Source organism: Mercurialis annua, linkage group LG6 (assembly GCF_937616625.2).
Source record: "Mercurialis annua linkage group LG6, ddMerAnnu1.2, whole genome shotgun sequence".
Taxonomy (NCBI): domain Eukaryota; kingdom Viridiplantae; phylum Streptophyta; class Magnoliopsida; order Malpighiales; family Euphorbiaceae; genus Mercurialis; species Mercurialis annua.
Window position 1 is genome coordinate 38,892,445 of NC_065575.1, and position 22,131 is coordinate 38,914,575.

At 36.1% G+C, this 22,131-nt stretch overlaps 3 protein-coding genes across 5 annotated transcripts; all 3 read right to left on the reverse strand.

Moving 5' to 3' along the window:
- Positions 1–457: 457 nt before the first annotated feature.
- LOC126685880 (glycine-rich cell wall structural protein) lies at positions 458–2,744 on the reverse strand. Of its 3 annotated transcripts, none has more exons than XM_050379861.2 (2): positions 1,309–2,744; positions 458–1,254 (listed from the first exon to the last, which is right to left on the reverse strand). In XM_050379861.2, the coding sequence occupies exons 1-2, from the start codon at positions 2,678–2,680 to the stop codon at positions 764–766; spliced, it is 1,863 nt and encodes a 620-aa protein (XP_050235818.1). In that variant the 5' UTR covers positions 2,681–2,744; the 3' UTR covers positions 458–763. The 3 variants fall into 3 exon arrangements, with proteins under 3 accessions (XP_050235818.1, XP_050235817.1, XP_055962071.1); XM_050379860.2 differs by having other exon boundaries at positions 1,297–2,744; XM_056106096.1 differs by having other exon boundaries at positions 458–2,744.
- Positions 2,745–5,128: 2,384 nt separating this feature from the next.
- LOC126686607 (pentatricopeptide repeat-containing protein GUN1, chloroplastic) lies at positions 5,129–9,258 on the reverse strand. The gene is made up of 4 exons (XM_050380740.1): positions 7,052–9,258; positions 5,945–6,161; positions 5,669–5,853; positions 5,129–5,449 (listed from the first exon to the last, which is right to left on the reverse strand). The coding sequence occupies exons 1-4, from the start codon at positions 9,001–9,003 to the stop codon at positions 5,185–5,187; spliced, it is 2,619 nt and encodes an 872-aa protein (XP_050236697.1). The 5' UTR covers positions 9,004–9,258; the 3' UTR covers positions 5,129–5,184.
- A 1,585-nt stretch (positions 9,259–10,843) lies between these two features.
- LOC126686455 (uncharacterized) lies at positions 10,844–21,854 on the reverse strand. The gene is made up of 26 exons (XM_050380508.2): positions 21,593–21,854; positions 21,363–21,428; positions 21,173–21,259; positions 20,284–20,405; positions 19,998–20,167; positions 19,657–19,718; positions 19,445–19,528; positions 19,017–19,176; positions 18,780–18,895; positions 18,251–18,379; positions 16,993–17,064; positions 16,736–16,831; positions 16,554–16,631; positions 16,230–16,358; positions 15,727–15,903; positions 15,436–15,639; positions 15,240–15,353; positions 14,854–15,104; positions 13,947–13,992; positions 13,621–13,869; positions 13,307–13,537; positions 12,842–12,933; positions 12,290–12,518; positions 11,687–12,043; positions 11,459–11,532; positions 10,844–11,330 (listed from the first exon to the last, which is right to left on the reverse strand). Exons 1-26 carry the CDS (start codon positions 21,692–21,694, stop codon positions 11,225–11,227), a joined length of 3,603 nt encoding a protein of 1,200 aa, XP_050236465.1. The 5' UTR covers positions 21,695–21,854; the 3' UTR covers positions 10,844–11,224.
- Positions 21,855–22,131: the final 277 nt, after the last annotated feature.

Below are 22,131 nucleotides of genomic sequence, written 5' to 3' on the forward strand. Positions count from 1 at the left end.
TAAATCAAGAAAAATGCAAGTGCTTTTGATCGCCCGGAATCAGAACATGTGATCACCCAGAATAATAAGATGTTGATTAAATTCGAGAAAACATCAACGCAAAATAATTATTGACATATAAACTATATAACATTATCAAACAAACATAAACTCCATAACGGGGTAATTTATTGAAAGTAAGACGATAAAGAGAAATATAAACGGGTGAAAGCGGTGATTTCCGACTAAAAATCGGAGATCACCGTCTCCACCTTCAAAAGTTGGGTGAAAAAAGAAACTATGAAGATTATAAGATGAGAAAGTACCGCTTGATTTTTACACTGTAAGTGCTTTTGTTCCGAGTTAATACAAAGATCTTTATGTGAATTTTATGGTCCTGTGTTTTTTCTGGTTCTGTGAGTTTAATCTAGTTTTATCCGGTTTAACCAGATTTTCAGTTTTTATAGCATTTGGATCGGACAGATTAACCAGTTCGACCAGCCGTCCAGTTTTTAAAACATCGTATATTACAACATTAAGATGTAGGCTGCAACATTTTTCAATAATGCCATAAGAAGGTTTTTTAAACAAAAGTGTCTTATACTCTGAACAAAAAGAGCATTCGAATCAGTCAAGTTTTCACCCACATTTGTTCCATAATATAATATATTTAGTTTTTTTATAAGCTTATTAATACAGCAACCTATCAGTACTACTTTTCGAGCATCTACAACACAACAAACGGTTATTAGTTGCCTACACCTTTTACACCACCACAAACACTTTATGCACTACCTCCAACTCCGCCTCCAACTCCTACACCACCGCCGGCACCTCCTCCAACTCGACCGCCAGCAGCACCTCCGGCACTACCTCCAGCTCCTACAACACCGCTTGCACCAGCTCCAGCTCCTACACCTCCGCCAGCTCGACCATTAGTAGCACCCCCGACACTACCACCAGCTCCTACGACAGCGCCTGCACCACCTCCTGCTCCCACGCCACCGACGGCACCTCCTCCAACTCGACCACCGGCAGAACCTCCGGCACTACCTCCAGCTCCTACAGTACTGCCTGCACCACCTCCAGCTCCTACACTACCGCCGGCACCTCCTCCAACTCGACCACCGACTGCACCTCCAACACTACCTCCAGCTCCTACAACACCGCCAACACCTCCTCCAGCTTCGCCTCCGACTCCTACACCACTACTAGCACCTCCTCCAACTCTACCACCGGCACCGCCTCCAGCTCCTACAACACCCCCTGCACCACCTCCAACTCCGCCTCCAGCTCCTACAACACCCCCTGCACCACCTCCAACTCCACCTCCAGCTCCTACACCACCGCCGGCACCACCTCCAACTCGACCACCGGCAGCACCCCCGGCATTACCTCCGGCTCCTATGACACCGCCTACACCACCTCCAGCTCCTATACCACCGGCGGCACCTCCTCCAACTCGACCACCAACAGCGCCCCCAGCACTACCTCCGGCTCCTACAACACCGCCTGCACTGCCTCCAGCTCCTACACCACCGACGACACCTCCTCCAACTTGACCACCGGCAGCTCCCCCAGCACTACCTCCAGCTCCTATGACACCGCCTGTACCACCTCCTACTCGACCCCCGGCACTACCTCCAGCTCCTACAACACCGCCTGTACCACCTCCAACTCCTATGCCACCGCCGGCACCACCTCCAACTTGACCACTGACACTGCCCCCGGCACTACCTCCGGCTCCTACGATACCGCCTGCACCAACTCCAACTCCTCCACCAGCTCCTGCACCACCGCCGGCACCTCCTCCAATTCGACCACCAACAGCACCCCCGGCACTACCTCCAGCTCCTACAACACCGCCTGCACTGCCTCCAGCTCCTACACCACCGACGACACCTCCTCCAACTTGACCACCGGCAGCTCCCCCAGCACTACCTCCAGCTCCTATGATACCGCCTGTACCACCTCCAACTCCTACACCACCGCCGACACCTCCTCCAACTCGACCCCCGGCACTACCCCCGGCTCCTACAACACCGCCTGCACCACCTCCAACTCCTACGCCGGCACCACCTCCAACTTGACCGCCGGCACTACCCCCGGCACTACCTCCGGCTCCTACGACACCGCCTGCACCACCGCCTGCTCCTACACCACCGCCAGCACCTCCTCCAACTCGACCACCGGCAGCACCCCCAGCACTACCTCCAGCTCCTACTGCACCTCCTGCACTACCTCCAACTCCTACACCACTACCGGCACCTACTCCAACTCGACCACCGGCAGCACCCCCAGCACTACCTCCGGCTCCTATGACACCGCCTCCAGCTCCTACACCACCTCCGGTACCTCCTCCAACTCGACCACCAGCAGCACCTCCGGCACTACCCCCCGCTCCTACGACACCGCATGCACCACCTCCAGTTTTGCCTCCAGCTCCTACAACGCCGCCTGCGTTACTGCCAGCATTTCCCGACTCTTGACCACTAGCACCTCCCCCAACTCCACCATCACCTCCAAATGCACCTCCAGCTTCTACTCCCCCACTACCACCATAATGGTTGACCGCATGCTGCCTCTCAAGTTGCAATTCATGCGACATTTCCACCAGCATGATCGTGAATGCCAGTAGAGTTACAACAAGCTTAGCGACATTTCTACCCATATTAAACTCCTCAAACGTGAACAAAGGCATGCAAAAGTTATCGTAAACTTCAATAAATTTAATGTATACAAGATAATATTTATTGTTACTTGCACATAATGAGGAGACGCTATTTATAAAGGAAGGTTGAGTATAACTGTTGGTTGCAACATTATTGTCATCTGCATTATGGTTCCTACTGATTTAAATGGAATATAAAACGTGTCAGTGTAAAATGTAATTGTATTTCATTACAGTTATGTCCACTAAAGTTGGAGAAAAAATTGAAAGGATGACTCATGAAGTTTTTAAAGAAGAAAACTAAGAAATTTGAAAAGGGTAATTTAGAGTGGAATATACGTGGATTTATTTAAAACATTCCATGTCCTAAGTTCTATCAACAACAAAATTGCACTCACCATGGATAGTGCAGTGTGGTAGGTTTAATTTATTCGCTGTTTTCACTAGTCATGTAGTCAGTTTCTAGAACAAGCATGGTCTGGATTTTGGATCTAATTAAAGTTAGAATGTATTAATTTTTGTTTCTAAATTAATTTTTCTGTATTAATTTGATGATAATCAGCAAATGATCAGAATTGTGTGGTTACATTCTCTCTACTACTGCTTGGAATTCATTGAAAACAACCATAGAGCAAAAGTTACTTAATTAATCTAACGGTAAAAATATAAATTAAAGATAAAATAATTATGTTTATAGAAATATTTCTAGAAAGTAATTTTAGCTTTTTAATTAATCAATTATTTGAAGCCTAACAATTATATCTAAATATTAATTAAAAAAGATGGAAGAATTAGTGTTAAAAATAAAATATGATTTAGTCATTTAATTTATTTTTATGAAAAAATAGTGTATAATTAAAGAACAAGATGTAAATTTTAAAATACTGTATATATAATTTTATGAAAAGTGTGTATATTATTAAAAAAATTTCTTATAGTACTAAATTTTATAAAAAAAAAGTATAGACTAATCACGTATCATAAAAAAATTATAAGATATTTAATTATAGCTTATTTCTATTAGTTGCACTCTTCATATTTTTTTTTTTATCAATTACGACCGAATTTTTTAATTATTATAATTATATATATTAAATTTAAAAGGTTTTTTTTGCGATTATGATTAAATATTTAAATTTTATTTTTTAAATTCAAACATATGCGTCTTTAACAATTACGACAACTCAAAGTTCTAGACACAATAAAACATCTTTCATATTTGACATTATTATAAAAATTAAAAAGTTTGGTCGTTACTAATACAAACACAAAATTTTGATTTATAAAGTAGTTAAACTTTTTTTTAATATAATTTTCAAAATTTGTAAAATTAACAAATTATACTATCAATTATCTTTTAGAGATAGTTTTATCAATTTGACCATAATTATAGATATATAGAATTATTTTATTTAAATTAAATTAGTATATATTTTATACTTTGTTTACCATTTAATATTTAGTAATCTTCAACAAACCAAACTCGTTATACTAAAACTTATGAAATTCAAGAGGACCTTCCTTTATCCAAGAACATTCAGGTAATGAGATTGGAAAACCGTGAGCGTACTTAAAACATCACTTCATAGTTCACAACATTTCTAAGGGCATCTCCAACAATAACCCTCAAGATAGTGTGATTTTTACATTAAAACTACACTCCTACAGTGTTTCTCCCCAACAACTAACTCTATTTTTCACTCTAGAAGAATATTCTCAGCATATTCCTAAACAATAAAATTTTAAACATTTTACACTTACATTCATAAACTATTCAACACTTACAAAATACATTCATATATTTATTTATAATGAAGTATATTATTAATTTTAATAATATATTTACTAAATATGTTTATATATGTATTTTTAATTATGTTTACTAATTTTAAAAATATTAATTAAATAATTAAAAACATTAAATATACTTTAATTATAAAGAGTTCAATTAATTAACACACAAAAAATTATTTAATATTACATATTTAAATTTTCGATTAAATCGAACATTTTTAATTTGGACTATATTGTAACAAAAACTAACAAATGTCTAATAATAAAATTTATAATAAAATAAAAAACCAAAAGTAAAATAGAATTACTCTATTTTGTTCTTCAACAGTACTCTATTTTAAGGTACACTATAATAGAGTGACTCTATATATAAAGTAAAAAAATAAAATACACTATAATAGAGTTAGATATAAAGTACTGTTGGAGAGGATTTGCACAGCTGTTGGAGATGGCCTAAGGCTTGCTCAATGTCCTTCAACTAAGGCTGTGCAAATTGTTTTTCCATCAACAAACCAATTTATCAAACCGATTAACTTTAAAAGATACTATAAATCGAACCGAATAATAAATCCCCATCCTTTTCCTTTTTCTTTCTTGTTAGTTAGTTAGGATTATGGAGGGGAGAAGTGAAATTCAAATACTGTTTTAAATTGCACCAAACTATGTTAGGGAACTTGAAGATGATTGCACACAAGGAATAAACATGAATATAGCAAAAATATACAATATGATACATATAGCTACAATTGAAGCATTTGTAAATTAGAGATTTGATCAAATCTCACATTTCCTTGATGAATTCTATCATCGTGAAGGACAAGCAATTTTAGAGTGCCCGACTCTCTTAACCAGGCAGCAACCACTGATCCTGTCGATATAAATCGACCCAAGTTGCATTTAGCTAACCTAAAGGGTGCACCCATCCCTGTCAGAAGTGCCTCAACAGTCCGCCTTAGCGCGCTGTCGCCTACCACTTTGCTGTGTTTACCCCATCCTGTCAATATGCTGAAAAAGGGAGCCAAGTTTAGATTTGTTCCTCAAGAAATAGACGCGTCTATAAATCAACGGGATAATTACTATCACCTCTGAGTTTACGTCAAAATTACTTTTGATCTGATGCTTAAATGTCAGGCAGTAAATAGTAGTAATTTTGATCTAACATTAGGGTTAAGATAGTAATTATCACTTATTTATTCACATAAAGAAACTTAAATTATTGCACACCTTAACAACTTTGGCAACTCGTGACCCTCAAACACGATTGACCGTATGTTCAGCAACCATGCATGAACCATTGCTCGAGCAGCACCAGAAGACATTAGATGCAAATCTAAGCAAGAATCGGTCCACATATTTTCCCATACTTGCCGACGTTTCCCTTCAAGAACAACCAATTGGGCCCCTCGTTTCTGAAAAGATATAAAATTAAATGACCAACACATGGTACAACCCAACTGAGAAAAAATTAGCTTCAAATCAGCAATACTATTATAAACTAACCTGGCCAAAATGCCATAACATGTCGGTCAGAGCATTATAAAAGGCAGAGGCTGTTGAATTGTCCATTAACTTAACTTCATCAAACAAGGACTGTGCTTGCAGCCAAATATTTTCTCTGCAGCCCATGAGAAGCCCATGAGCCACACCATAGACCTGATCGTCTAATGAACGGAGCTCCTCTAATAGCATTGAGGCATCTTCAAATGAATCACACCGACTGCATCCAGAGATACATAAATGAGCTTAAATTCAAACTGAAGCTAAATAACCTTAAAGGCTGCTAAAGAGGTCGAGCTAGAATACAGACAGTAGGCAGCAGGAAACCAGCATACCATTATATATTAATATTCTTTTTAAAATCAAGTCATGATCTAACTATGTCCACAGATACATTCAAAGAACATGGAAGTTTACCATAACTCCACTTAAAGGATATTTGAATACTCTGCTAATCCTTATTGAAAAGAAATACCGGCACAATCTTCATGATTTGTTTTAGCTGCAGACGCATAATTACTATGTTATAATTGTACATGTAGCAAAGAACATGTCACAGATAAGATATCAAAAATAGAACGACTAACGCCAGCATCTGTTTTCCAAGAAAAGGTTTAATAACTTCTTTCTTTACATGGACCACAAGCAAGACACAATGTTAAGGAGCATCCACATAGAACAAGGCTGACATTTTAATGAGAGAAACCAACCTTTAGTAAGTTATTTCAATCTAATAATTATCAATTTAAAAAGAAAAATCACAAGAGTTCTTATTGCAATAACAAAAATTTCAAGTATTGCTATGAGTTGAAACATCCCGCTATGCTTAAAGGGCTTCATATTCAAGATATGTGTGCAAAATAGAAATGATCTGCGTATTCATAAAAATTATATCATGTCTAACACAATTTTGTAACAGATACAATGTTTTGACTACGATTAATACTTACGGCTTCCTGCAGGGATATTAAACCCCAAATTAAACAAGTGATATATGTTAGAAACATAGCTACACCAAAGCAACAGTCATTTTCCGGATTCGGATATTCACTAAAATGGCCACACGATTAATGCAGATAAGGAACAAAAATACTACATAAATTAAACTACCTGCAAGCATTTAGAATGGCAGAAAATGTGACAACATTTGGTTTGATTTCCAGCTCATGCATCTTTTGAAAGACTGCCAGAATGCACAAGGTTTCCTGTTTGCCTCTGTTTTTTGCTTGGCATACCTTCTCAGCAGAAAGCTGTCCAAAAATTTGAAATATCCTATTATCCTCCCTATTGAGTACTTGACCTTCGATAGCTTCCTTAACAACGATCGAAGATGAGGAGTTAACTTGCAACTCATTGCTTCCAGAAGCATCATCAATTACACACTGTGCGGTTGCTGACCGGCCAAAGGCGTCGATTATAGAATTATAAGTAACGACATTAGGTCGAATACCCTCCTTTGTCATCTCATCAAGTAAAATGACAGCAGACTCCACCAACCCGTTTTTGCACAAGGCATCTATAAGGGCACTATAAAGAACAACATCAGCCTTCAATCCTGCCTGCTTGAACTCCCGAAAAACCTCCATTGCTTCCTTGTATAGACCGCCTTTAGAATAAACATCCATCAAAGTTGAATAAGTTAATACATTAGGTAATACACGTCCCCCTTTCATCTCCTGAAACACTCTCCTTACTTCATTGTACTTGTATTGTTTACCATACCCACCCAAAAGCGCATTATATGTCACAACATCTTTCCTAATACCAGCATTCTCCATCTCCTTGCAAACGCCCAAAGCCTCCTCAAATCTTCCAAGCTTAGCATAGATAGAGAGAAGAGTATTATACGAAACTCTATCCAATGCGACGCCCAAAAACTTCATTTCGTTAAATAAATTAAGAGCATCATCCAATCTACCTGCTTTAGCATACCCATCAATCATAGTACTATAAGTAACAACATTCGGCAGAAGATTCTTCCGAGGCATCTCCGACATAATCTGCAAAGCCATATCCATTTGTCCACCTTTACAAACCGCATCCAAAAGAGTATTATAAGTAAAAATATCTTGCTCAATCCCCCTATTCATCATTTCACTAAACAAATCCTTCGCCGCCTGCCATAACCCTCCTCTACTACAAACAGCAAGCAACGAGTTAAACGTAATCCGATCAGGTTGCACATTATTCTGAGACATCTCATCGAAAATCTCCAGCGCTTTCTTAAACTCCACACCGCCTTTTCCACAAGCATCGATAACAGCATTATAAGTAACCAAATTCGGCTTCAAGCAATAACTTTTCATAGAATCAAAAACCTTAATAGCCTCATAACAGTACCCACTTCTACCATAAGCACTAATCAAAGCAGAAAATGCATAAACAGTATTACCATAACCTTGATTAAGAGCCGTCTCGAAAACCGACTTAGCAAGCTCAACTTTACCTAACCTACCAAGAATACTAATCATAGCACTAGCCAGCTTACCTTGCTCATTCTTCCTCCTCTCTCGCCGCACCGCGAACTCGAAACATCCAATAGCTTTACTATAATCTCCCCTATTTCCAAGCTCCCTCAGCAAGAATGTATAATCATCAGACCCAGAAAGCCTAGACTCAAAATTCAGCAAAACATTTTCAAGGGCTTTATCGTCTTTTCCATATTGGATCACTTCTTGCAAAGCTTCCTCAGCTGCTAAACTGTGGCGATTACTCAAATTGGTTTTTGATCTCCCAAAATGGAGCTTGGAGACGAACCGGGTCGACCGGCGACCGGAGAAATCAGTAGCAAGATCGGACTTTGGAGAGTGGAGAGGGGTGAGAGAAGGAAAAGATGGGTTAGTGGTACGAGTGGCGGCGGCGGCGGCGGAAGCGGCGCTGGGTTTTGGCGCATTACGAGAAGGAGGTAAAGGGGGTTTGCTAAGAGAGACTTTCTGATTGGTCCAGCGCTGGTGGTGGGGGTTGTTAGGGTGGCCTTGTTGACGGTGGCTGTGAGGATACTGGTGGTTCTGATAAGGTTTAGCAGTAGTGATTGAACAGTGAGGTGGCGGCGTTGACGCCATCCAAAAAACTTTGTTCTTGGTAGATAAGACTGATAAAGATCAAATCTTTAATTCACTAACAAGTAAGAAATAAACTGAAAATTAGGTCAGAATTTGTAAAGGAAAAGGGTTTTGGTAGGGTTTGGGAGGTGGGGAAGAAGAGGAAATGGCCATTGTTTTGTTTGAGATTATGAAAAATAAAAATCAATTCTTTTTTGAAGAGATAATAGAGAGAGATAGTTTGGTAGTTGAATGACTGATTGACTTAGCTAAGTTTAGCTGAGTTGGCATTTATTCAGACATCGGTATCTTCGTCTTTTTTTGTTTTAAGTAATTATTTTTTGTTGCTCTTTAGGGCAAATTTTTAGGGTACTTTCCTAACTAAATTACGGGAGAATTTTAGTCAATCTCCGCCGTGGAAATTTGTGGACCCTTTTTGACGAACGGTCAAGATTGTAGGTGACTGCATTTCTATCACTAAATTGGTGCTCAAGTAAATCATCTGTACGCCACAGCTTTTCTTTTCTTTTTTTGATCACAGCTTTTTGGTAAATTAATTATTGATGGATTTTTATCCAAAATTAAACTTGAGGGGCATAAATAGCCTAGAATAGTTTGAGAAAGTAGTAGAATAATTTAGAATCCAAGCAAAAAGTTTTCAGGTGTTTTATAAACTGTTCCCAGAACTGGCGGAGCCTTGATGGAGACGAATATTTCCTCTTCGTTTTATTTGTCATGTTTTTATTTTTCACATACATGAATAATATATTAAATGTTATAAATATAAATAATTTATGTCCTTTTTTCTTAAAAAAAATTAAGGAATTCTTTTTTAATCTAAAAATATAATATAATCAAATATATTTATTTTATTGCTAATTGAAAAAGGGAAATGTTTGTGAGAGAAATTAAACTCACAACCTAACCTAGCAAATTGTTACTTGACACTTAACATTTAAATTATAATTTATTGGTGTCATATATATTTATTAATCTTATATATTGATTTATATATCAAATTCATTAATATTAAAAATTTAAAAAAATATAATAATATAAAATTGATATTTTTATTATAATAGTATTAAAAAAGTGAACAAACAAAATAGAATGGAATTGACATTTTAATTTTTTATGTATATTTGCAGTGTATACAACAGAGAGTTGAATTTTAGTGAGCCAACCTTGCTTGGTAGCTTAAAAGGTTCAAATCAAACTTGAAACTCAATATTTAATTCTCCGAATTTGTCCCATATCTCATAAAGATAGACAGAATTATCAAATTTAATGTTTATATTTGATAAAAAAAATTAATATACTTAAAAGTTAAAGTAAAATTATTAAATTATCCTGATAATTTTATTGTATGTTTATTAAATATGATGGCATGATGATTCACTCTTAAAGGTATTATAAAAATATTTTAATAAATTAATTATAATTAAAGATTTTTTTAATTTTTATAAAAATAATATTTTAAAGATTTTTTTTAAATACCTCTTTTTTGAAATTTTTATAAAAATATCCTTTTTTGATAGTTTATTAGTAGGTTATTGGTAATTTATTGATAGATTAGAGATAAAAAGAGTGTTTACAAGAATTTCAAAAAATGAAATATAGAGGATAATTACTCTTTTTTTAATGGAACAAAGAAATAATTGCTTTCAAATCGAAATCAATTTTAAACCTTATACATAAGAATATCGAGTGACGCATTTGTTCTTTGAAAAAGAAATAAATGATAAGCGTCTAATAAGCATCGACGGCCAACCCTTCTAAAATAATTCCTCATAAAAGAGATTCAATGTGAAAAATAGCCAAATAGCAGAAAATAAATGAAAAAATAACAACATTCTTGATCTTCATCAAGGCACATTAATATAAATAGCTTTGAATATCAGAGCTAGTCAAGAAAACATAAAGCAACACGGCGGCAAGAAATACAGAATTGATAAGAACAATTATGCAATGTCACTTCTACTATCTAGATTTGCTTCCATAAATTAGAAAAAATTGGCCATGACATCTCTTTTCAAGAGGAAGTTATGAGTTCAACTCCTAATCTAACTATGATAATTCAAAATCTAAAGAAGAAGAAAAAAAAAGGCTCAAGTTGGTATGCAAAGTTGCTAATACTCTCATGTCAGTTAGCTACACGACAGGCTAAAGCTTGAATGTAGAAGGCGAAAATTTTTAGCACCTGAAATCTTACTTGCGTGTATCATAGAAATGAAATTGATCTTCAATATGTCTTTTTTCTCAAAGCCGGCTTTCGAATTTCCTTTTTCACTGTTGTCATAAATCCTGGGGTCGGTATCCCTACTGTGGCTTGATATAGATCTTTTAATCTGCAAGTTAGACAAACAATAGTGTTCTTTGTTAAAAGTTCGACCAAAATTAATACAATTAAACTTAACATGCCTCCCCAATCATGACTTTCCGAACCAGGCCTCCAAAGAATGCATATGCAATTTACCTGGGCATGCTGATGAAACAAACAATTACTGATAGTCCAACAACGAGCGGGAGGACAGGTGCAACAGTCAACTCCTGTAAGATATAAGAGGGAAAAACAATAGGCTGCTCATACACAGATCCGTTTCATCTTTTATTGGGGCACGTTTTGATTAATTTATGTGCCAAATAATCTGCCAAGATATTTGTGAACAAAACAAAATACAAAATTAATGTAGATATAACCAACCAGTTTTTGGTGATCCTCCACAAAACTGTATTTCAGTGGTCCCACGTGTATTTGAGCGGCCTTCTCCAAATCAACCTCAATAACATCTGACTCGAACTTGAGGGTACTCGATTGGAGACTTGATCTGAGCTGCAGCAGGTGTTTACCCTTAGGCAAGTCCTTCACCTGGAAAAAGTTGGAGAGTGGCAACGGAAAGACAGATTCAATCTTTGATGTGTCACTAGCCGATTTGATCTCTACCAGCAGATGTGAATGAAATTCATTTGTCCTTTTCCCTTCAACATTGCAACTTAAAATGGTCATTTCTGGCTCTTCAAACACCACAAAATCCAATGCTCTGATGTCCTCAGATCCAACCTACACGATCATCCAACATTAACAACAGGGTTCACACATTAAAAAAAAAGCTAAATTAACATTTACTCTATCTGATACTGAACTAGATGCCACAAAAGTCCCCCAAATCTGGCTCAAGAAAAAAAAGGGGGGGTATAGATATAGATATAAAAAAAAAAAAAAAACAGGTAGGCAATTCCATTTCATCAGATCAATATAAAAGAAGTAATTGTAAAAAACTTGGAATACGTTCAATGCTTAAATAACCTGAACAGTAACAGATTCTGGAGATGCACGTTCAATTCTAGTAGTACTCAAGCCATACTTTTCAACTACTTTAATCACGTAGGTTGTGTTCGGAAGAAGTCCTCTGAGCCTATAATTTCCCGATGAATCAGTTACTGTCTCCTCATAGTAGCCTTTTGACTCTGACCGAGCTTCAACAGAGACACCTTCTTTTGGCTGGTTAGACAAAAGAGTGACCATACCTGTAGCACTGAAAAGAGGATAGACTGTATTACTCTCCTAGCAAAATAAGATATCTATATATAGTATATCAATCAAATGAAGAATCCATGGAAGCATGATCAAATCAAAAGAAATTGCAGAGCATAAGAGGTTAAGGTTTCACACAAATATGAGTTTACCTTTCCCGTTAAGGAAAAAATGTCACAGAAGACATCTACAACCCAGAACATGATCAAGATAAAGTTTAATCTTTTAGCAATTTTAGAATATATCGGTTGAGGCAGTAAGGACATCTAACTTTTTGCGTGCTTTCCTTTCTAGTAAAATGGAAATCAAGAAATTATAAAAGACCTGTAAGCAACACGGGTAGCCTGGAAAGTGACTTCTTTAGAATCCCCTGAACCAAGTTCTATAGTCTGTGCTGAAGGTGAGAAAGCAAACTCCTACAGAGAAAAAAATTAGTTGATGAGAGAAAACAAAATAACTATGGTATCAGCATGTAACATGCATAGTGCTATACTTTTAGTGACTTCCTGGCAAGAGTGACCAACTACATATGGTCATTTTTAGATAATTAATTTACAAATAAATTAATTATTATGAAGTTCTCCAAACATTGAGACTTCAAAACTATGTGATTGCGTGTATATACCGCACAGCAACCAAAGCTGTTCAACTGACTGAGCATAAAAATTGTTTTGTTTAGAATCAATACAAAAGGTCTGAATTTCACAGAAGTTAAAAGATGAAATATAGGCCAGAACAGTCACAACCAAATGAGAGAATTTTAAAGAATGCCCACTTATCCTAGTGTACCTTTAGCAGTGGACGTAGATAGAAAGTGCCAGGAAATAAGTCATCAAAGAAGAATATTCCACCAGTTCCAGATATAGAGTTGTTCCTATATCCGTCATCACCACTCAATGATAATAGCACAGATGGAATAGGTTCATTGACATTGCCTTTTGAATATATATGTACAGAGATTTTGCCAAGCTTCTGGCATGAAAAGGAATGTGGTCCCGTGCGTTTAAGATGGTAACCAGGCTGCATAATGAACATAAGAAAATTGTTGCATTATGTAAATCTAAAGAAAAGAATTGAAACAGTTCAATAATACACATCTAAACCTTTGAAGCCTCAACAGCATAAGATATATCATCATATAAAGGTCCCCCGATAAAAGAACCATCCGTCCCTGTGGTTATTTCGAGTGCCATGTCATTTTTCTTGAGTGGTGTAGTGTGGCTATCTTCCCCAGCAAAAATCTTAACATAAACTCCAGAAAGTGGGGGAGAAACTGATCCTTCTACATACAAGCCATGACGACCAGAAAATGTAGGAATTTGAGCTTGACAACCATCATTTGTTACCAAGACCTGCAGGTTTTTCAAAGAATTAAGCTCGGCAAGCAATCCAAAGATTTCAAAAGTTGGAAAAATCCATTGATTCTTACACTATGCTCTTTGGGGTAAAACAAGATTTTCTTCTCTCCATTAACCCTGAAAGTATTTAGAGCTGAAGTCAACATAATGAATAAGGAGCATCATTGAAGCACAATGAGATTCCCAGATGTTTAAATAAAAGAAATAAAATTATGGAAATTTCGCAACTCAAAAAAATTAACACAAAAATCACAGTAAGAATATAACAAGAAGTGCAAATTACTGTGAGCCCGCGCCCCACATATTTCATAATTCACATTTTGATACCTCTTGTTTGAAATCAAACGATTTGGTACCTCACTTTCAATTCCGTAGATAATTAGGGGCTTTAACAATTTAGTACTCACTTTCAAATGATTTGGTACCTCACTTTCAATTATGTTAACGATTTAGTACCTCATTTTTAATTTCATTAACGAATTGTACCCCAAATTTAACAGAGGGTTGCAATTGTTTGCGTATTTAAAAGTGAGGTATCAAATCGTTTGATTTTCAAAGAGTTTGTGACTTATAACATATGTGGGGGGGCTGTAATTTGCTCTAAGAACAATTACATAGTTGAAATTCTGCCTCTTGCAAATTATAACATTTTTCTCCACCAAACTTTAATGTTAACATCGGCATGCCAGCTAAAGCAGAACATAATTTGTAGAACAATAATTAAACATCATGATCTTCTAATAACAACAAAAATAAAATCTAATTATCTGAATTAAAAAAAATTGTGAAAACAAGAACACAATTTGATTGCTGAAGCATGGCTACAACAAAACATCAGCTTCACTATTCATAAGTAAAATTTCCATGTAGTTTCAGTTAGCATACTAAAGCATTTTTCTGCTAAAAAACTGCATTAAAACAGAAAATATTCAGGGGCACGCTGACAAAACAGTAAATAACCATCTAAAGTATGCATACCTTGAGTCCCGAGGAACAAAGGTAAGTTTCTCTCCAAGGTTCACCCAGACAGAGTACTCATATAAAGCAGTGCTTGTTTGATCAATTGCACTAGATGCAAGGTCTGCAGTTGTACCATCAACTACATTGCCATCACTGTTTAGAATATCCACAGCGAGACTATTTGGTGGCTCGTGTAAACTATCAGCTGATTTTAACTCAACCTTGATTTTTCCTTCGAGAAGGTATTTCTCTCCTCTAAGATAGATAGGCTACATCATAAAATGAAAATGAGATTAATTAAACTCGTAGGTCTTATTAATATAATTGATGTATCACCTATGCCAAGCACTGTAGCAATTATTGATTAATTAAATAATAAAACAAATAAATATTGTGTGCCTTACTGATGGATTTGAAGTATCGATCTTCACTGGCGAGCTCCCAAATAAAATACATGATTTGATAATGTGAAGCTCATGCACTCCAGGAGATTCTACACATATATGCTGAGATCCTTTCTGCAATTCATATAATTGTATTGTACATTAAGGCATGAAAATCATATGAACTTTAATGTAAGAGCTTTCAGTACAAAACTACCTTAATTTTTAAGTTAATAACTGAATTATCTGGCTGAGTCATGTGAGCATCTACATCATGGGTTGAAACAACATTAACCCAGTAACCTTTTTGAACAAATACAATTCCTTTAACATCTTCAGCACCAGTATCCACATCAATGGTGCTCTGCTCCCAGCACCAATTATCTTCATTGGATGTGAGTTCAGGTGAACTATGTTTGACCTAGACAAATCATAGAATTAAAAATTGTCAAAAACGTTCAACAACATTATTACAATTGGAAAACCAAACAGCATTCAGGCACAGCACCTCAAGCCTGTATTTTCCAGGTAAGACGTCCGGAAAAAGAAATTCATTGCTCTCATCTGTCAACATTATGGACTTTCTTTCTTCAGTATGTTTTGCAGCTAATTTCAATAGAGTAACAGAAACAGATGAACCACATGTCTCCTTGCAAGTTACAGAGCCAAGTACATTGACAAGAGCCTTTAATACAAGAAAGAAAATCAGTAAGGAGTACTATACCCAAGAACATGAACACAATTGATTAATTACTGAAGCAAAACGTAAGAGTATGATATTTTTCTGCAGGAAACAGGAACACAGTTTTCATCTCAAAACACATAGCAGCTTTACATAACAGTTGAACATTTCAAACCAACTGGAAACTTCATGCTCACAGCAAACTATGGTGTCAGCCAAGAGACTAAGCGCCCCATAGAAATTGAGACTCTAAGCAGTACGCAGGGTAGCAAGAAGAATTCGATAATATCACATGTAAGATTCATAAGTTCATCAACATGTCAAGTTACCTGAGAAAATTCTACATTCATAAATGGACTTTTGACCACAACATCAACATAAGGTGGTAGAAACAAAAGTCCAGGAGCTTGCTCAGGAGTAGCAGCAAAAGCAGACAAACGATATTCACCAGGAGGAACCTGAAAATGATGATAGAAAACAGTGTTGAGATTTCAAAAAATAACATAAAGTTTACGCCAAAATTTGAGTGCCTCTGTCTCGCTCATCATGTGTTTAAAGGCAAAAATAGAGAAATAGATACTATTACGAGCAAGCGAGAGAGTGGGTCTATCAGCAACCAAAAGTGTCATCTTATCACACTTTAAACTGCATACCTCGAAGCAAAAGTTTCCATTTCCATCCGTCTGTCTAGCTTGAGGTTTGACATTCTCTGGTCCATGAGTCAAAGTAACCTAGAATTCATGTGGAACAAATATTACAACTAGCCCATATGAAAGTTAATGACAACTAAAGAATACAATAACCATTGCCTACAAATTTCAAATAAAAAAATTACCTTTGCTTTCTGACCAGAATTAACCATCCTAACTATGCCACAAACATCATAGGCTATTGCCTTGATATCAGCCACTGAAGCCATATTTGGTAAAACCTGCAAACAAAGTTAAAAGGTAATAAATGTAACAAAGTACTTATAAAACAAAGAAACTACCAAACATTTTCCCTGACCAAATTTCTAAAAAGAAGAGTGACCACAGAAAAAACTGCTAGACTCCAGATACAAAAATGTAATATTTGCATTGTACTATATACCATGTACTCCTTCAAGCTGTTGAATTTATAATGCTTCTTATTGGCATCTATTGTATAATGATTTGATGTGACCTGTAAAGGAAAAAAGGAACTTGGTTAGCCGCTTTTATGAAAGAAAATAAATTGCCCACAATAGGTTGTCTCAAGAAGCACAATTCTGGTCTGGGAAGTTTAATGGCCTGTAGTGAAGCAAAAGAAGCCGAAGCAATTGCCTTTCGCGAAGCTCTATCCTGGTTATTTGTCTTAAAACCTTCACCATGTGATATTTGAAACTGACGCACAATTAATAGTTAATGTATTCCAAGCTAAGGTTACTGATTATTCAGAGTTTGAATCTATTATTCATAACTGAGTTTTTTCCCTTTCTTTGACTAGCAGTTATAGCCTTGCTTATGTTAGAAGACAAGCAAATGAGGTTGCCCACATTTCAGCAAGAGCATCTTATTTTTATGCTAGTCTATCGTTTTGGTCACAGCCACAAGCTTTGTTAGATTTTAAGCTTGTACTAAATTTTGTTTGTGCGGCGTTATTAAGCTTCCTCTTTATACAAAAAAAAAGGACAATAATTACATGGATATAATATTATGTCACTTTTTAAGAGGTAACAGCATCCAAATTAAGAATCAAGTTCCTGACAGGGATTGGGGGAGGAAAACTAACAAGTACCAAAGCATGTTGAATTTCTAATAGAGTCTCATGAAATGTATAATCAAACAGCTGAATATTACATATGTACGACACTGAAAGCATGGTCAAGTCAAACAACCACATAAGTTTTATCTGATCTTGTTAGCTAACCCCGAAATGCAACTTCAACTCATGCTGGAACACTGCATTTCAGAGTCTGGATTGAGGAGGGGTTAGAAGTGAAGCAAGGAAGTTTTTAGAATTTACACACTTCTGTCCATTTCATTGACAGAAACCTAATTTTCTTGACAAAAAAAAACTAACAGCAATCTAATAAAGTACTAACTACTAAGCATGAATTAGACATTATCCATAAAAATGATCCCCGTCCATCAACCAACTACTGAAGAGCCAGTGCCAGCCAATTGCTCTAGCAATTACCCAGATCTCATGAAAGGCTGATCTGGACAAAAGTCAATCATGATGTACCAGGACATGCTCTGAAGAGCATACAGGAAAAGAAAAGAGACAAGGAAATGCATTAAATAAACAAATAGAGATTTAAGAAAATTGAAACGATCAAGTATTACAAACATTCAACAATAAATTCCAACTTAATATATAGTAATACCTGGTCAAGCTTGTAGTAACCTTTTTTATCTGTTGTTGCTCTTTCATGACCATCAACAATAATTTTCACACCCTCTACCCCCATGTCATTCCCATCCACCACACGCCCTCCAACAGAAAATCCAGTGACCTATACAAATCACCAAGAGCAAAATACGTCATTGCCAAACAATCTTATTACTCAGTCACTAGAGATGATGGAAAACGACAGTGATAAAAGGTGGACAATATCTTCCTGGTCATGGGTAAAATTAAGCTGAACAAATGAGCCATGTACCAAGATGCACATAACAGGAAGAATACACTTCCATGAGAATGATTGAGATTCCAGCTTTTACACTATGATTGGTAGGATGTAGAAAAAGATGACTGAGAGAAGGTGCGAGGAAATGAGAGATAAGACAAACAAATAATCAAATTTCTCCATGCATATGTTCAGTTTCAAGGAAAACACAAGGAAGAATATTTATCTTGAAAGCAGAATTTAACATGAGAAAGAGTATGTTTTTGACTAAGTCCAAATATGTTACCTGAAATTTTTGCGGAATTGTAACATGCTGATGATCAACAGAAACTGATATAACAGGTGGTGAAACATCAAATACTGTATTTTCACCCCTGTAAAATGGAACAAGCTCATAATGCCCTGGGAAAAAAAGAAGGAAAGTAGGTCAATGATGTCTCTTGACAGCTTGACAGATGTGTTACATTTTCATATTCTACATAAAGCGAGTATATGGTGAACACTCATTCAGATATGGAATTACCGCAAGGTACTGATTTAAATGAGAACATCCCATCTGCATCAGATACAGCATGACAAAGAGGCTTTTTCGGTCCTGTGGCATCACCAGATCCTTGGGGACAATCAAGCTCTACAACATCCTCCGAATGTAGATAAATGTGCACTCCAAGTATTGGATTTCCCTACCAGACGATAAAGCACACATCATCATATCAAAAAAGACGCACAAAAATTAACATAATTTACACAATAATGTATTGTCCAATGATGAGTATAAATTGGAAGTATACATGTCCACTCCTAAAGATTAAGTCTATGTACTCTATAAGACATTAATTGTATTTAACTTTATAATTCTGTTGCTGGAGTGTAATGCCATGGTCTGAAACAAGGGGGAGATTCATTTATTGTTCTTGCGAGGCAGGGGAAATATGAAGCAATGAGCTTTACCTGAGCCACAACATATCCACGGAGATCATATCCAGGGACGAAGAAAATATCATCAACTACACCATTTTCAAAACCTAATTGTACCTGCATCAAATACATTATTCAATGCCACTAGCAAAAAATGATAATCGTCCATTGTGCTCTCTAAGCATTGAGATACAGAAGCAAAAATAAAATGAAGAGACTTCAATAGAAAGAAAAAGAATTACAACCTCTGTGGAACCTTTAACTTCAACTTTTAAGTCAGGATGTGAAGCACGAATTTTGTATTTTCCTGCACATGTATAGAGATATTTGTAACTTGGTGTTTATTTATGTCAAAAAGAAGAAAAACAGAGAAAGAAATGGAAAGACGTCAAAGTGTATAAAATCTCTATTGAAGATCTTGAAAGCAAATCGCAGTAAAAAGTAAGACAAAAGCTGCAATCTTATTATGTGTTTAAGTGCAATGTTCAAAATGCACTCATGCATTGCTGATGCATCTTGTCTAAACTATATGTGTTTGGTATGTTATCTATAGGAATTAGGAAGTTAATAAGTTCAACGGCTTTACCTGGAATGATATTATTGAATAAGTAACTACCAGCTGATGATGTCAGAACAGATGATATGAGATCATCACTGAGAGATAAGAGTTCCACATTTACATTTGAAGGACCCTGATTTTTAGCTGAACAGCTGTCTCCACCTACAGCTCCCACAACTCTACCAGATAAGGTGAACCTAATATACAAGTATATGAAAATGGAAGAGTCTTATCACCAGATAGCTTGGTTTGCTAACACAAATATGCTTGTATTACCAAAACATAAGAGACGACAAGGATTATCATAACAAACCCAGTGAATCTGAAGTTAATATCTTCATTTTGATTGCAGCCAGTATTATCAATAATAACAGGAACAATTTCTGGGTCCCATGACCACCCTTCTGGTCCATTGATTTTAATTGCAAATGAACCCTGTGGATCAAAATATGTCATTGTATATTTTTATTAAGATGTCGATTACTGAAAACACTGAACAAAAATGAGCAGCGAACAACTGTAAACAGATCATCACAGAATTGTAGAGAGAAGCACCCCACAACATTTGGCACAAAACACTAGCTGGATAAGCATATATGGTGAACATGGCAAAGTTAATAACTTAAGCTGCAATATGATCCAACAATCAGCAAAAGCTGCACAGGAAAATTTGTGAAAAACACTAACAAGAGATACTAGTAAGTTATGTAAAAAAGCCTTCTAGAGATACAATTTCTAATCTATAAGCATGCATCATACATACTTACACTGAGAAAACAAACTATATATGTTACTTGGGGGAAGAATTTCCATGGTCAACCTCATGCTTACAAATTAATTAAGGTTAAATAAACTCCAAGAGAGTATCTGGCCAACCATTAAATTAATGCAAAATAGTTCAACAAACTGCCAAATGAAACACCAATCCTGGCCTTCCCAAGTTAATTGGTGACCACTGTATGCTCTCTAAAGATTTATCAGGTAAAAAACATCATGTAATCAAACAACATGCAAAAAATCTTTTCTTTGATTAAAAAAAAGTACATTCTCCAATATAACTAATAACATGCAAAAAAATTGAAAATTCACTCAATCGCCACCCCAGGATATAAGCACCAACCCAATGCTTTTAAAAGTTTGACATGCACGGCAGCATTTTCAACAATGCTCAATGCTAAGGTTTCACAACCCCAACCACTTACCTTGTCATAAACTGGAATGAAATAATATCCATTTGGAGCACATTGTGTTCTTTCCTTCACCAATCCATCTACTGTTCGAAGCTCAACCTAACATTAAATGAGCAATTAATGAAACGGAAAAACAACACAAAATCAAATAGTTGGATCAATAACTTACAAACTAACTACAAATCAATAAATGAACACATACTGTGATGTCAGAGTAATCCAATTTCGTATCAGTTGACTTTCTCGACTTAATCAGCGACGAACTCGCCTGCAAAACATACAATTTAACCTCATCACAGCATTACAAACACTAAAAACTATTGCAAAACAAAATAAATACCAATTGAGATCTGCATTAATTTACTCAATTATAACCAGATATTTGGTATAAGATCATGATTAGTTGATTTAATCGGAAACTTATGAAATTACCTCGACGAATCCGCCGCATCCATGGATTGAATCAGCGTGAGCAAATGAAAATAAATAGAGTAGGATCGACAAGTATAACAAAGAGTCTCTCGTCTTCTTCATGTTGTTAATTGGTAGCCGGAGAGACTGTAGAGTGACGGATGGATCTGTTCAGTGCAATCTCTTCATATGAGAATTTTGTAGCTGAGATTTTATTTCAGTAGAATTGTGTTTGAGCTGAGATCGTCGTCCGGTAGCTGACAGTGACGAGGGTTTATGGTTTTAAAAGGATTATAGAAATTATTATTAATTTTTTAAAAAATTGTAGAAATTATTTATTGTTATGGTTTTTGTATTTTTTTTAACGGCCTAATGCCTTAAAAAAAACCGCGGCCTTTTAACCCTTTTTCAATCCAACTCTTACGTTGAAAACTTGTAAATTTTACTCTATTTTGCATTTTTGCGTTTCAATTATACCCTGAAATATTAAATTGACGTCTTTTTCATTTGAAAACAATTTAAAAACATTCTCCATATCTACCATATATTAATTGTATGTT

Bases quoted from the DNA above. Each gene is read 5' to 3' on its own strand.
- LOC126686455 (XM_050380508.2), bottom strand. From the start codon at position 21,694: ATGAAGAAGACGAGAGACTCTTTGTTATACTTGTCGATCCTACTCTAT. The intron at 12,519-12,841 runs GTCTTTTATAAT...TCCTCTTTTCAG, and splicing joins GCTACCCGTGTTGCTTACAG to TGCTACAGGTATGGTCACTC. The intron at 11,331-11,458 runs GTAAATTGCATA...TCTAACTTGCAG, and splicing joins TGTTTCATCAGCATGCCCAG to ATTAAAAGATCTATATCAAG.
- LOC126686607 (XM_050380740.1), bottom strand. From the start codon at position 9,003: ATGGCGTCAACGCCGCCACCTCACTGTTCAATCACTACTGCTAAACCT. The intron at 5,854-5,944 runs GTTAGTTTATAA...ATATCTTTTCAG, and splicing joins TGTTATGGCATTTTGGCCAG to AAACGAGGGGCCCAATTGGT. The intron at 5,450-5,668 runs GTGTGCAATAAT...TCCCTTTTTCAG, and splicing joins GAGTTGCCAAAGTTGTTAAG to CATATTGACAGGATGGGGTA.
- LOC126685880 (XM_056106096.1), bottom strand. From the start codon at position 2,680: ATGCCTTTGTTCACGTTTGAGGAGTTTAATATGGGTAGAAATGTCGCT.